General features: G+C 57.1%; 1 protein-coding gene across 1 annotated transcript; it reads left to right on the forward strand.

Annotated features, from left to right (window-relative positions):
* Window positions 1–6,977: 6,977 nt before the first annotated feature.
* On the forward strand, window positions 6,978–15,715 carry ZMYND19 (zinc finger MYND-type containing 19). The gene is made up of 6 exons (XM_046023547.1): window positions 6,978–7,123; window positions 8,215–8,274; window positions 9,283–9,389; window positions 9,850–9,990; window positions 14,789–14,969; window positions 15,129–15,715. Exons 1-6 carry the CDS (start codon window positions 7,073–7,075, stop codon window positions 15,270–15,272), a joined length of 684 nt encoding a protein of 227 aa, XP_045879503.1. The 5' UTR covers window positions 6,978–7,072; the 3' UTR covers window positions 15,273–15,715.
* Window positions 15,716–15,769: the final 54 nt, after the last annotated feature.

The following is a 15,769-nucleotide window of genomic DNA, read 5'->3' on the forward strand; positions in this document are numbered from 1 at the left end:
CCGCCACCGCACTCTTAAAGCGCACCTGGGATTTGTTTTCATCAGGTATGATACGGTGACAGGCACAGACACAACCGCCTTGAGAGAACAGTCAGTACTTAACGATTCCCGAGAGGAGGGGCACATGGAGAAGGACCGGGGTTGGTCAGGACGCAGAATTTTTTTTTTTTTTAAGATTTTGTTTATTTATTTGACTGAGAGAGATCACAAGCAGGCAGAGAGAGAGGAGGAAGCAGGCTCCCCGCTGAGCAGAGAGCCCGATGTGGGGCTTGATCCCAGGACCTTGGGACCATGACCTGAGCTGAAGGCAGAGGCTTCACCCAGTTGAGCCACTCAGGCGCCCCATGGAGGCAGAATTTGCTAGGAGAGCATGGCCCAAGCCTTTATCGTGTCTTCTGTGAAAAGAAATAGGTGAGGCAGGGTAGGCAAGTCAGAGCAAGGTCGGGGTCAGGTTGTTCCAGTGGTCTCTAGTTGTCCAGTACCTGGCCCTACAGTGATTCAGGACGGGCAAGATCGGTGTGTGAGTTTGATAAAGGAGTGTTTGGGCGGTATGACCTCTGGATTGGTTTGGTCTGCATGTGAAAGGTGTGGTCCCAGGCAAGTTGCTATCTTTAGGAATGAGCTCAACCCTGGGAAGGGCAGCCTCTCCGCAGCCAGCAAGGCTCCCAAATGTCAAAGTATCATAAGATACAGAAAATAAGAACATGACCAGTTAAGCTCTTGTTTCCATACTCCTCTCCTCCGAGAACCTTCCCCAGGTGATGTAAGCATCTGTGTCTTACAGCTTCCTTAGTTTGTCTGCAAAGATGTCTGGCAACAACTTCTCCCATCCCTTTGCGTCAGCGCTGCTCCTTCCGTCAGAAGGTAGGGTCCTTCCCCTCCTGTTGACTCCGGGCCGGCCCCTTGACTTGCTTTACCTGGCAGAACGGCAGTGAGCGAGATACCCCATAAGCATCTGAGGAGGCCTTGCAGCTCGTTCTCATTCTCTTGGAGTCCCGAGCTCCCATTTCAAAACACCTAGTTACCCTCCTGGACAGATCAGAGAGAGAGAGAGAGAGAAGGCCTGCACGGGGGAGTGAAACCATCTCAGACTGGCTGCCTCAGCCCCACACCCAGAATGACTGCAGCTGTAGGAGTGACCCAAATCGCCCTGATTTATTATTTATTCTGAAAATCAGGCTGCATTCAGCCAGGAGGCTTTTCTACTCAGTGTGGGATGTGTGGGGTGTGCTGAGGATAGAGTGTTCAAGATCTCTCTCTCATTTGCATGTCTGATGCCTTGACTGAGGCTGGTCAGGCGTCTCTTCCATGAGGCCTCTCCGCATGGCCAGTTTGGGGTCCTGCACACCAAGATGGTCTCCAGATAGTGAGACTGATGACCCGGCAGTAAGTCCCCTGGAGGGAGGAAGGTGAAGCTCCCGGCCCGCAGGCCTGGACTCAGAAGTCCCAGAACTTCCTACCACACTGAGTGCATTAAAACAGTCACAGCACCGGCGTGGGGGAAGCGCCACACACGGGGAGGGAACTGATTGTGACGATCTGAGACAATCTGCCCGCTGCAGAAGAACCAACAGCTGAACCCTGTTAAATTACAGAGTCATGAGAAAATAAAGCTGTTGTTCTAAACCACGGCATTTTGGGGTGGTTTACTATGCAGCAATAGATACCGGGAACCAAAACCGGAACTTAGAAGTGAGATGCTGCCATAAAATTCCAAAACCTGGCACTGACTTCGCAGCGGACGGCAGTGGGCACGGGCAGCGAGGACCTTGATGATGACAGCTGGGCGAGGGCTGCGGCCAGAGTTGGTGGGCGTCCAGTGAGACCATGGCCTGGGGTGACATGGAAGATCGAAAATGTGTCTAAGATCTGATTTTCCTGGCAGAATACATAAAGGCCAGTTGGGTTTGTTCAGTTATGCTGACGTGAAATAGAAGAGAAAGATGAATTAAGGAGGTTGCCGTTCCATGTCCCAGCAGAAGTCAGAGGACATATTTCCAAGCCAGGTCTTGCTGAGTTGGAAAATCAAAACTCTTTCTCATTTCCAACCTTTCCAGGCAGCAAAAAGTTCTGAAGGTAAGAAATGATGTCATGATGAAGAGTAAATCCGGAGTGCTGCCAGCAAACGTGAGAGTGAAAGTCAAGGGTATGGTTGTATGATTCCTTCTGAAGGCTTCTGAGGCTCTTGGGTGGGGGACAGAGAGTCCTTGAGGACCCCCTCAGCCATACAAAAAGGCTTCTGAGAATCTTGAGTTCATTGTCCCACAGCACCTGACTCCTGGGCCATAGGAGAGAAAAGCCTTCTCAAAGACGTTTGCAGTATAGCTTTTGTCCAGTGAAAAAAGCTACAGTTTGTTATAGAGAAAATCCATTTTTAAAAATATTTTATTCATTTGACAAAGATCACAAATAGGCAGAGAGGCAGACATAGAGAGAGAGAGGAGGAAGCAGGCTCCCTGCTGAGCAGAGAGCCCGATGTGGGGCTCGATCCCAGGACCCTGAGATCACGACCTGAGCCGAAGGTAGAGGCTTTAACCCACTGAGCCATCCAGGCACCCTGAAAATCCATTTTTTTTACAGGGTTGTATCTGCTTGAGGTAAAATGTAAAATGGACAGATTTTGAAATAAAAAAGTTGCTAGGCCCCTGCTTTCTACCTACAGGAAGCAGGCTGACGAATGTACTGAGCTGAAAACACAGGCCACTTCCATGAAAAAGAGGGCCATTGGAAGTACAAGGCCCAGTGCCCAGGGGAGGAACCAAGAATGCAAGAAACAGTAGCCAAGAGGTTAAAGCCTCTGCCTTTGGCTCGGGTCATGGTCTCAGGGTCCTGGGATCCAGCCTCCCATCACATCAGGCTCTCTGCTCAGCAGGGAGCCTGCTCCCCCATCCCCCTCTGCCTACTTGTGATATCTGTGTCAAATAAATAAAATCTTAAAAAAAAAAAAGGAGGGGGGGGAGAAACAGTAGCCAAGGGAGCCACTTGCAGGGAGCAGACCAACCCTGGTCGAGGAGGATTGTGACAGGTGTTAGCTGGATTCCAGAATTGCCGTGGGCCAGTGACTACAGGTAAAACCCTTGTTGGACAGGGGTCTGTTCACTTGCACTGTGCTTTGCCACTGAATGTTGGCTGTTGGGGGGGGCATATAATATGCCCTTGGGGGCAAAAGGGGCCACACCCAATGTGCCTTCTCCATCTGGCCCTGTTGTACGTTACAGCATGCGAGACTCCCAGGCTAGCCTTGATGAGATGGTGTTTGTGGGATCACTTGGGAGATGCAGTTTTCAAGAAGGAGGAGCATGAGTCTTTAGAGGCCAGAGGATGGACTGGGGGCAGGCCGCTCCACTAGCAGCCCCCCAAGCGAACCCCCAAGTGAGCAGCCTTCTTACACTGATTTTGGACTTGCTCTGGTGACTAGCTTTGGCCAGTGGGATGCCAGCAAGAATGATTCAAGCAGAGGCCCCATAAATGCTTGCACATGGCTTCCATGCTGGAAGGAAGTCCAGCTATCCTGCCTGGTCACGTGGGGGGACTCTGGATAATGAGACATCACACAAAGACAAGTCACATGCAAGACAAATAGGCACTCCAGTGAATTCCCAGCTGAATGCAACCAAAGGAGAGACCCAGAAGACCCCAACCACAGAACTGCAAAAAACAATAAATCAATATTGTCTTAAGCCATAAGGTTTTGGAGTGGTTCTTTTGCACAAAAGCATACAGTCGTCACCAACAGCCACTGCCCTCATGATCTCAGGTCCACACATCTCTGGCGACCACCTCCTGTCCTGCTAGCCTATTCCCTCTAGTGCCATGACTCCTGCAATCCTTGGGACTCCGCTGGGAACCCCAACCCACTGACCCTGCCCCCTTTGTTGTCCTCTCTCCTTTCTTCATTCAGCTCTAAGGCCACAGGCAGCCATCTGGGCCACTCTGAGAACCGCTCCCTTTCCTTCTCGGCACAACCACAGTTTTGGCTAAACCCAGCCCTCCTCTTTCTCCGTACCTTCTCTGCAGCTGCCTACATAGGCTGGAGAAAAACAGTCACGCTGACAGGCACCCTAAACTTTGCTGGGCCATCCTGCTGCCTTTTTCTACTTCTCTCCTAGACAGTTACATTGCTTCTAGACCTCTCTCCTTGCTCTGCCAACATCTGTTCTCCTGTCCTCACTTTCAACTGATGTCTTTGTCTTCTACTTATATGAGAAAGTAGAACGTTCTCATCACCAGAGAACTCCCCCCAAATCCTGCCTGCACACCCCCTTGCCTTCCAGAGACTTTCCATCAGACTCTCGTTTGTACTGAGCTGAACTCCCCATGCTCCTACCTCCCCACCTAGTCCTCCCTTTGCCAGCGATTCTCCTCTGTAGGGTCACTGGTGTTCAAACCAATGATCTCTCCGCTTCCCTTCTCCTTCCAGTTTTGGACCCATTTCTCTGCTCTTATTTTTAGCAAAAACACCTCAGAAGAGTTGTCTGTCCAACAGCCTTCAATCCTCTCCTATCCTTCCCTTCTAAGCCCTCAGACAGACTTAGTCCGCCATCACTCCATCAAGAGCTGTTCTTGTCAAGGCCATCAGTGTCCTCGTTTTGCTGTTATCAGTTCCCGACCCTGACCTCACAGGACCACAGCACCTGAAGTGGCTAATCTTTCTTTCATAGTCTTTACTTGGCTCCTAAGCCACCGCCCTTTCCTGGATTTCCTCTTACTTGGTATCTCCCTCTCTCTCTTTTTTTTTTTTTTTTAAAGATTTTATTTATTTATTTGACAGAGAGATCACAAGTAGGCAGAGAGGCAGGCAGAGAGAGAGGAGGAAGCAGTCTCCCTGCAGAGCAGAGAGCCCGATGCGGGGCTCGATCCCAGGACCCTGAGATCATGACCTGAGCCGAAGGCAGCGGCTTAATTCACTGAGCCACCCAGGCGCCCCTGGTATCTCCCTCTCTTTACTGGCTCCTTCTCTTTTCAACCTCTTTCCCCTTTTGTAAGGGTGTACCCAGACTGCAGCTCAGTCTTTGACCCCTCCTTTGCTATCTGCATTTTCTTTTTTAAGACTTTATTTGCAAGACAGAGAGAGCGCGCAGGAGCAAGGGAGAGGGGCAGAGGGAGAAGCAGGCTCCCCCGTGAGTGGGGAGCCTGACACAGGGGTGGATCCCAGGACCCTGGGATCATGACCTGTGATGAAGGCTGATGCTTAACTGACTGAGCCACCCATGGCGCCCCTCCACATTTTCTTCCAATGTGATCTCACCCAGTTCCATGGCTTCAAACACAACAAATGTGGGGCTCCTGGGTGGCGCAGTGGGTCAAATCCTCTGCCTTCAGCTCAGGTCAAGATTTCGTGGTCCTGGCATCGAGGCCCTCACGGAGCCCCGCACGGGGCTCCCTGCTCGGCGGGGAGCCTGCTTCCTCCTCTGTCTGTCTGCCTCTCTGCCTGCTTGTGATCTTTCCGTCAAATAAATAAATAAAATCTTTAAAAAGTGAATAAATAGATACAACAAATGTGCCATGGAATGCCGAGTTTGCACCCCGGGCTGGACAGCCCCCCCTGAACTCTAAACTCATATTCAATTCCTTTGCAACCTTAACACGAAGCATGAACCAGAAACTCATCTTTATTTGGCGGAGCCGCTGAGAGTCTGGGTTTGCTCCTGCAGCACCCACTGCGCTAAGCACAGTGCGACGGGCCCCTGCGTCCAGACACCCATGATCTCTCGGGCAGCGACTTGCGCTCACTTGCTGAGCGGCCTCTGCTCCCGGCGCGCCCTGCACGGCGGTGCCACCCGCCGGCTCCACTCGGGGAACGGTTACTCTCCTAAGCCCTCGACGGCCTCCCGTCTCTCGGTGGAACACGGTCCCCATGAAAGCCTGCTGGCCCCGCCCCGGCCGTTTCTGTCCTGCCGACCCGTCCGGGGACCACGGGCGTCCGACGTCCTCACACGTGCCCTCTCCGGCCGCTCCGCTCACGCCGACCGGTCAGCCGGGCATCCCCCGCCCAGCGCCCTCCCTCGGGCCCCAGCGCCCGACGCTGACCTGCCCGCGTGGCCGCAGCACTCCCCGCGCCCCAACCGAAACGCGGCCGGGGCCTTCGCGTCGCGCCGGGGCGTAGCCTGAAACCCGCGGGGGCGGCTGCCGGCGAGCGCGGTGAGAGCGCTCGGAGGCCTCGCGCCCCGGGCGCCTGCTCGGGAAGGAGCCGGACCCGCCGCCGGCACATCCCCGGCGCCCGGTCAGCAGCGGGGGAGCCGGGGGAGGCCGCGGCGGCCCGAGGGTGCGCCACGTGGTCCTCCGCCGGGCGCCGGCGCGGAGGGGGCGCTCGGCCCGGGCAGGAGAGCGGGCGGGCGCGGGCCCCGGCCCCGGAGGCGCTCGGCCCCCCACCCCCGGCCCCCGCGCGGCGTCCTGCGGAGGCGGGGCCGTTTGCCGGGGGCCGCAGCGAGCCCCGCAGCCCGCAGGGCCCCCCGTCGGCCCCTCCGCGAGGGAGGTCACGCGCGCGGGCCGGGTCGCAGGGTCGGGTGTGGGGATGCGAGGCCGGGGGCCGCGGGCCGGTCGCGGCGTCGGGAGCCCGGAGCCGGCCGCGGAGAGCAGGGTGCCGGCGCGCGGCCTCCAGCACAAAGCTTCCCGCGAAACTGACGTAGTGCGGGGCGGCCGCGCAGGCGCCGCCCCTGGCCGCGCCCCTCCCCCCGCACTCCCTCCGCTCCTCAACGCGCCGGCGCACTCTCCCTCCTCCCATTGGCCACGGCGCGGCGGCGCGCGCCGGCCGGCTAAGTGCGCGCCCCGCGATTGGCGAGTCGGCGGCGGGCGGGGGTGTGTCCGCGCCCCGCCCCGCCTCCGGCTCCGCTCGCGGAGGTGCGCGCGGCGGCAGGGACGGCGGCGGCGGCGGCGGCGGCGGCGCGTGGCAGGTCCGGCGGGCGCGAGGCGGCGGCGGCCCGAGCCCGGCCCAGCCTCGTCCCGCCTGGCCCCGACCCCGGCCCGCCGGCCCGGCCCACCCGGCGCGCCGCGGCGCCGCCCCGGCCCGGCCCCGGTCCCGGCCCGGCGCCTCCCGAGGGAGCGGCGCCGCCGGCCGAGCGCAGGCCCGGCCATGACCGACTTCAAATTGGGCATCGTGCGGCTCGGCCGGGTGGCCGGGAAGGTGAGCGGCGCGGGAGCGGGGGGCGCGGGGCCGGGGCCGGGGCCGCGGGTCGGGGGATGCGGGGCCGCGGGTCGGGGGATGCGGGGCCGGCCGGGCGGGCGGGCGGGCGGGCGGGCGGGCGGCAGCGGCGGGTCTCCGCGGGCCAGGACGGGGCTGGCGGCCGCGGGCAGCGCGGCGCCCTTCCCCCGGCCGCCCGCAGTGGAGCTTCGCGCAGGGTTCGCGCCGCCCGCGGTGGCCGGGGCTGGACCGGCCCCGGTGGGCCTCCCAGAGCAGGGCCTCCCTCTGCTTCTCTCCCTTACCGGGCCCCGCCCTCCGCGTGGTCGAGGCCGGGGCTTCCTGGCACCTGTGGGCATTGAGGCTTGGCTGTTTCCAGGAGCCGGCCGGCCGTGCAGCTGCACCAGCCACGGACCTTACCCTGGATGGGAACCCTGTTCCCATCACCAGCGGCGGAAGCTTCTGGTGGGAGAGAGGAGCAGAGGCAGTCAGATGAAGGTAAAACCGGCTTAGATCTTAGAAAAAGGCTTTCCGAGCAAGAATGCGACTGGTCCGTTTGCGGGACGTTTCCTGCGTTTCCTGCAAGAGGAACGCGGCCCGTTACTAGGGACGGGGGGCTCCCCGCAGCTCTGCGATCCCCCTAACTCAGGGACCCGGCGAGCTGAGCTAGCGTCCTGCCTTCAACTCACTCGGAACGTTTCGGTGAGCAAGCTAGCGGGCAGCAGCTCGGGCTACCGCACTTAGTAGACGCACTTAATAGTTCACGGAAGCCTTCTGGATGTTTTGCCTCCGTCCAGGGCCCCTTCCTCTGTTCTGAGCGCGCCGCCCTCTGGGGTTAGTCTTAGCGGCGCGCTCAGACACACAGCCTAGAGGTCAGCCAGCTCAGTGGTCCTCCGGTTCTCGCACATGTGGATGGGAAGCGAGGCCGGATGTCTGCTCCTCTGCTACGGGCTCGAGTGGGAAGCAACCCCTGCTGTAGGGGGCAGGCTGCCTCGTGCCCCTCACCTGCTCCACAGCCGGAAGGGCCAGTTTCTGCCCGAGGCTGATACTTGACTGTGACCCTGAACGTAACATGTCGAAACGTGATTAATTTCCAGACCAAGTACACACTGATAGATGAACAAGATATCCCGCTGGTGGAGGGCTACTCCTTTGAGGTAAGGGTGGCTGTTTCTCGGCTGACCTGCTTTCAGTCAGTGCCTGGGGAGGGTCGCCAGGGGCGGATTTTATCCCCTGCCAGGGCAGCCTGGCTTTCACCACCACCATGATGTGCGTCCTCTCCCACTTTTACCCTGGTGGCTGACTCTTCCCGAAAACAGATCCAGTTGTGTCGTGTTTGTGGTTGAATGCTCAACGGGACAAGCCCTGGCTGCCTAGAACACTGTCCAGGGCCACCTCTGGCCGGCCCCGCCGTCGCCGCTGGGCCCTGGTGCTGTCCATTCTCTCATCTTCCTGAGCTCCCCTGCCTTCCGCTGTGCTCTTCTTGATGAGCTTCGGCTCAGCCACCAGTCCTCACCGACCGGCTCCTCCCCTCCGGAAGCCCTCCAGGGGTCTGGAGCCGCTGCCCTGTTACCTCCGCCCCGTGCGGCACAACACGAGTTTGAACTGCACGGGTTGACTTAGATGTGGGCGCGGTACTTCTGTTTTTCGGTTAATAGGGGGCATTTTTTTTGATAAATACATCCCAGTACTATAAGTATTTTATGACTTTCTTAAAAGCGTTGTTCTTTCTCTAACTTGACCTTATTGTAAGAATGTAGCGTATGTTGTGTTCAAAGTACAAAGCATGTGTTAGCTGTCTCTGAGAAATCACATGGGTCTTCAGCTGTGTGGGGTTCAGTGTGCCTGACCCCCACACGTTCAGGGGTCAACTGTTAGTTACTTGTCCAAGCGTTTTTCTCACCGAATTGTGGGGTTTTTCTAAAAATGAGAAAGTTTATTTCTCTGTGTCTGCAGTATTTCTCAGAGTGAATTGTGAGTGCATGCTTGTTGGGATGCAGGGCTGGCTTCTCGTGTCGGGGAGCCTCTGCAGAGCCCTGGGTCCCAGGAGCAGGCCTCATAGGTGTGCCCTGGCTTGTCTGTTTCACTTCACTTCCCTTCAGAGGGATTCAAAGTGGAGCTGAGCATTAGGCTTTTTAACAGATCTTTTCCTCGTTCTCACTCAGGCCCGGATGGAAGTAGACGCAGACGGAAATGGTGCTAAGATATTTGCATATGCCTTTGACAAAAACCGAGGAAGAGGGTCGGGAAGGCTCCTTCACGAGCTGTTGTGGTAGGTGTTTTCCAGCCGCTTGCTTCCTGTTTGGGTACCACGTGAGCCCTGTTGTGCACAGAGCACCCGGCGTCCGTGGAGCAACCTGCCTTGACACAGCCTCCTCTGGGGTAGGGTGGGCTCGGCCCCCTGCACTGTGTTCTTGCCGGGCCCGTGAATGGGCTGTGAGGGACGACCTGCCTCTCCTTGGCGCGTGTGGTGGAGTTCTGAGATGCTTGCCGCCGCTCGGGTGGGGTAAGCTCCAGGCTGTGCATGGGGTGCTCTTCAGTCAAGGGGCTGAGCTGCCAGTGTGGTCCATCGCGTTTGGCCACAGACTCACATAGTTGGATTCCTTGCAGCAGACTTGCTCCTGACTGTCCCCGGCACTGTGGCAGTGGCCCAGTTTGGGCCCCGGGGCTGCAGTTGGGGGGGGGGGGGGCGGTGCAGAGGCAGCAGATGGCGAGGGTTGTTTGTTTCCTAGGGAGCGTCACAGGGGAGGCATCGCTCCCGGGTTTCAGGTGGTGCACCTCAACGCCGTGACCGTAGACAACCGGCTGGACAACCTGCAGCTGGTGCCGTGGGGCTGGCGGCCCAAAGCCGAAGAGACGTCCAGCAAGCAGAGGTGGGTCTCCTTAGAGCCTGCTGGCACTGGCGGGGGGCCTCCGGGGGAGAGCCCTCCTCCAGGCTTTCATGTTGCTGTGTGTTTCTGTTTTTTAAAGATTTTATTTATTATTTGAGAGAGAGATCGTGTATGGGCAAGAGAGCGGGCAAGGGAGCACAGGGAGAAGGAGAGCCCACGCTGAGCAGCCTGAAACCCGGGCCCCATCCCAGGACCCCGGGGTCATGGCCTGAGCCGAAAGCGGCTGCTGAACTGACTGAGCCACCCAGGCGCCCCATCCTCTAGGTGCTTGTTACCAAGAGGGCCCATGTCTCTGTTCTGTGCTCTGATCTGTGGAAGGGGAGACCTTGGTTATTTTCCTCCAAGTATCGGATCCTTGTTTACTTCATGGGGGTGGGATGCCGATTTGGTGGTGATCTTTTGGGTTGGTTCTCTAGCTCGGCTGTGGTGGGGAGAAGAGCTGTCTGAGCCGGGTGCTTGTACATGGGCAGGACTTATGCTCCGTGCCCCTGTACACACTCATGCCTCGTGCGTCTTTCTGTCTAAATGTTTCATCTAAGTAGTTACAAAAAAGCAAGACATGGGGGCACCTGGGAGGCTCAGTTGGTTAAGTGTCTGCCCTTGGCTCAGGTCATCTTCCTCAGGGTCCTGGGATCAGACCCTATGGTGGGCTCTCTGCTCAGCGGGGAGTCTGCTTCTCCCTTTTCCTCTGCACCCCTCCCTTGTGCTCTCCCGCTTGCTCTCTCAAATAAATAAAATCTTTAAAAGAAGCAAGGTAGTGTGGTTTGGAGGCTCTGCTGTTCAGCCTCCACCGCTGTGTGGTCCTGCAAACACTGCTTCTGCTCAGGATAGCATAGGTAACCCACTTGGGCAAGTAGGATGCTGAGAGCAGTTGCCTTGGCCCCAAGAGCAGCCCTGGTATGAGCTTCATGGAGCCCTTGAGAAGAGCTGGGGAACCAGCAGGACGGGAAATGGGAACCAAAATGATCCAGGATGTTCTCGGCCATTGTGGACCATCTGTGGGCTCACACAGGTTCTCTGGGGTTCATGTATGCCCTCAGGCCTCTGGGAAGCCTTTCATCAAACAAAATGAAGGTGGTGTTATCAACAGAAAAGTAAGGGCAACTCAGGAGGCCAGTCAGTGTCCACATCTCCCCTGGGTTGTCCAACATGGACACTTGTTCAGTGGGAGCACTGGGATCTGCCCCACAACACTGGACAGGTCTTCCCACTGTGGGCCAACAGGGTGCTGTCTACCCCTTTTCCCGGCAGTGGATCTGCTCCTTTCAGGAGCTCCGGGTTGTGAAGTCTGTTGCTTTGGGCCTTTGTGTGACTCATGGTTTGGCCAACCTATGGCTGAATGTTACATTTACTCGTCTGAACATTCTTTATGGTTACGAGATAAGATAACCGCAATTGAAGACACCTTTTTGGGAAAGGGTCCTTTGCACCCCAGGCTACCCTGTGGAGTGGTCTCTGCTGGGTCGTGGCCTGGCTGTCCCCATGCTCCTCTAGGCTGCTCCTGGGAGGCCCAGGACTGAGGCTCTGCTTTTGAGGCTCTCTCCTTTGTGACCTCCCAGGAGACAGTCAAGTGGTGCCTTCCTCAGTTTGTTAGCTAGGGATGGAGACCCCCAGCAGCAGTCACACCGTGGGTCGGAGCTAGCCTGAGTGCAGCATGAACTCCCAGCTGACCTGGGCAGTGTGTGTCCTTCTCTTTCTCAGCTGGTGGCCTCCACATGCTGGTGCTTGTGGTGGCAATCAGCCTGTCTGTGAGGCTGGGAATACGGCCCCATGGATTCTCCCAGGCCTGCACATCCCGCCTGGCTTCCCTTCAGTGCAGCGGACACAAGGGCGGCTCATCTGGGGCAGGGGCGGAGGGGCTCTTTGTCAAAGTGTGTTTTCTTTGCTTTCCGCTTTTATTTATTTATTTATTTATTTTTAATATTTTTATTTATTTATTTTGACAGAAATCACAAGTAAGAGGCAGAGAGAGACAGGAAGGAAGCAGGCTCCCTGCTGAGCAGAGAGCCAGATGCGGGGCTCGATCCCAGGACCCTGGGATCATGACCTGAGCCGAAGGCAGAGGCTTTAACCCACTGCGCCACCCAGGCGCCCTGCTTTCTGCTTTTAAAAGCCGTCTGGGGCCCAAATGTGCCTCTGTCTTGTAGGATTTCATTGAAAGCTCTGAAGGCAGCCAGCAGCCACCTACATCCCAACTCTTCCCCTTTTCTTTCCTTTAAAAAACTTCTCTCATTGTGGTAAAATGCATGTAACATTTACCATTTTAACCTTTTTTTTTTTTTTTTTTTTTTGAGATTTAAATATTTTAGATAGCGTGCATGTGTCACAGTGTGCCCAGGGGGCGGGGAGGGCAGGAACTGGCAGAGGGAGAGGGAGAGAGAATCTCAGGCTCGGCTGAGCCCGAGCCCAACCCTAGCCACACCAGAGCTGCACCCCACAGTCCTATGGTCACAGGCTGAGCCACCAAGAGTCAGACGAGCGACTGCGCCACCTTGGTGCCCCCATCGTGACCGCGTTTGAAGGGCCAGTTCAGTGGCATCAAATACACCCGCCATCCCCACCATCCAGCCACCTTCAGAACTTTCCCATTGTCCCAAACTCAGACTCTGTCCCCGCCAGACACGGACCCGTCCCCACCCCAAGCCCCCCCCTTCCCGTTTTCCGTGTCTGGGTCTGACTCCTCTAGGGTGTTCCGGGAGTACTGTCCTCCAGGGTTTGTCTTTTTGGTACAGGCTTATCTCAGCACGATGTCCTCAAGGTCTGTCGTTGACGGAGCCTTTGTCAGGATTTCCACCCTTCTTAAGGTTGAATGATGATCCGTTCTGTGTCTCCACCCCGTCTCACCTGTTGGCGTGTCGATGCCGACCAGCACTCGGGTCGTTTGCACACCTCCGCTGTTGCGGATACTGCTGCGGTGCGCCCGAGAGTTCCGTGTCTCTGCGAGACTCAGCTTCCAGCTGCTCGGAGTCTGTGCCCAGCGGTGCAGGCGCGGGGCTGTAGGGTGGTTCTCCTTTTAACTTCCTGAGGCGCCGCCGTCCTCCTTCCCACAGGGGCTGTGCTGCTTTAGATCCCCGCCCGCGGCCACGAGGGTTCCCGTCCTCCCTGTCCTCGCCAGCACTCAGGACACTCTGGTTTGGTTTTGTTTCACTCATCCTAATGAGTGTGGGGTGATAGCTCGTTTTGGTTTTCATTTGTGTTTTCCTGGTGATGAGTAATGATAGTCATCTTTTCCTGTGCCCATGGCCGTTTGTACATCTGCTTTTAGGGGAGTGTATTCTGGTCTTTTGACTATTTTTAGAGATTTATTTATTTATTGGTGGGGGAGGGAGAGAGAGAATCTCAACTGACCTCCTGCCAAGTACGGAGCCCAGTGTGGGGCTCAGTGTGACAACCCTAAGCTCATGACCCAAGCTGAAATCAAGAGTCTGATGCTTAACCTCCTGAGCCACCCAGGCACCCCTTGCCTTTTTTTTGTTTTTAAGATTTTATTTATTTATTTGACAGCGAGAGAGGGAACAAAGCAGGGGGAGTGGCAGAGGGAGAAGCAGGCTTCCCGCTGAGCAGGGAGCCCAACGTGGGGCTGAATCCCAGGACCCCGGGTTCGTGACCTGAGCCAAAGGAGATGCCTAACAAATGAGCCACCCAGGTGCCCCTCCTCTTGCCTATTTTAAAATCTGTTGTTTGGTGTTTTCTTGTTGAGTTAATGGGAGATGTTTATATATTCTGGATATTTCTTTTTTTTTTATTTTTAAAGATTTTATTTATTAATTTGACAGAGATCAGAAGTAGGCAGAGACGCAGGCAGAGAGAGAGAGGAGGAAGCAGGCTCCCCACAGAGCAGAGAGCTCGATGCAGGGCTTGATCCCTGGACCCTGGGATCATGACCTAAGCCGAAGGCAGAGGCTTTAACCCACTGAGCCACCCAGGTGCCCCTGGATATTAATTTCTCATCAAATACATGATTTGCATATATTTCCCTCATTTTGTGGGTTGCCTTTCAACTCTGTGGATAGTGCCCTTTTTTTGTTGTTCTTCTAAGTAAGCTCTAGGCCCAACGTGAACTCTTGACCCAAACATCAAGAGTTATGGTCTGCCATACTAACTGAGCCAGCCAGGTGCCCGGAGGGCTTGCATTAAGGTTCTCGATCCATTTTGAATTAATTTTTGCATGTAACCGAGTCTCTCCAGGCCTGGCCCCCATAAGGGTGGTGGGGCGAAGGGGGTGTTAACCTGCTCCTTTGCAGCCTGGACCAGGGCGGGCTGCGGACTGCCTGCACTTCCCCACCCACCCTGCGCTCCGGTGGGGCCCATCGGGCACCCTCAGGTCTCACATCAGGTAGGATTCCTTAGTTGTAAGCTTCTGGTCCGCTAAGGACATAGAGCAGCTCACCTCATCAAAGGGGAGGTAGCTGGGGCAGAAGCAGGTGCCTCTGGGGCCATGAGCAGGGAGAAGGGCTGCCAGGCCTTGCTCGGGTGGCCAGGCTTGGCCAGGTCCCGGTCCTGAGACCACGTGTCCTCTCTGCCTGCCGGTCCCAGATCTGGGGGGTTGAGGAGTGAGGTCGACTAGCCCTGCTGTGTACCTCTTAGTGGGTCAGTCCCTGATGCCACCCCCAGATGAGCCCCGCTGCGAGTGCTGTGTGGGGGCAAAGGGAAGCCAAGTTCGAGATGTCGCGAAAACCGAGCAGGGCAAAGAGTGTGTCCTGAGGTCGTGTGCCTGTGGCGTCCCTGCCTGGGCGGTGTCTGGCTGGAGCGTGCTGAGGCGTCTGCTCGTCTTTTCCAGGGAGCAAAGTTTATACTGGCTGGCGATTCAGCAGCTTCCCACGGACCCCATCGAGGAGCAGTTCCCCGTCCTGAACGTGACCCGCTACTATAACGCCAACGGGGACGTGGTGGAAGAGGAGGAGAGCTCCTGCACCTACTACGAGTGCCGTTACCCGCCCTGCACGATGATCGAGAAGCAGGTACCAGTGTGGCCGCGCCACCCGCCCGGCCCCTCCAGCGGCTCCGCGGCGGCTTCGGTGCCTGGGCTCGCCGGGCCCTTTCCGATGGGGATGTGGCGTCGGCCCCGCCACCGGTCCCCTGGCGCGACGGTGAAGCCGGGGTTCTGTGTGTCCTTTCAGCTGCGCGAGTTCAACATCTGCGGGCGGTGCCAGGCGGCCCGGTACTGCGGCTCCCAGTGCCAGCAGAAGGACTGGCCGGCCCACAAGAAGCACTGCCGGGAGAAGAAGCGCCCCTTCCAGCACGAGCTGGAGCCCGAGCGGTGACCGCGCCGCCGGACCTCCCTCGGGCGCAGCAGACACGGACCGACGGTCGGCTCGGAGGCGCTGGAGGAGCCAGCCGGTGGCTCGCAGCCTGGCAGCCGCCTCGGAAGCCGCCGTCGCGGGGACTTGGAGGGCTCGGCAGTCCCTGCGGTGTTCAGCTCTGAGCACAGACAGCTGGGGAGGCTCCCACTCGGAGGCTTCTCGTTATTTATATGTTAATATGTTTGTAAACTCATGTACAGTTTTTTTGGGGGGAGGCAGTGGGAGGGTTAGAAATTACAAATAGAATCATTTGCTGTAAGTCTTAAATGGCAAACGGTCGGGCCACATGTTTAAAAAGCCTAACAAGGGTCACGTGACGGAAGCTTCTCCGGGCGGCTGCAGCCCCAGGGAGCGAGGCCTGCCTGGGGTCGAGTCTACAAGGCACAGTAAAGGGGTGGAATCGTCGAGTGCTTCGGTCGCTCTTCGTTCTCCTTTTTGCCCTCAATGCCGTTGAGCTT

This window comes from Meles meles, chromosome 11 (assembly GCF_922984935.1).
Source record: "Meles meles chromosome 11, mMelMel3.1 paternal haplotype, whole genome shotgun sequence".
In the NCBI taxonomy this organism is placed as follows: Eukaryota; Metazoa; Chordata; class Mammalia; order Carnivora; family Mustelidae; genus Meles; species Meles meles.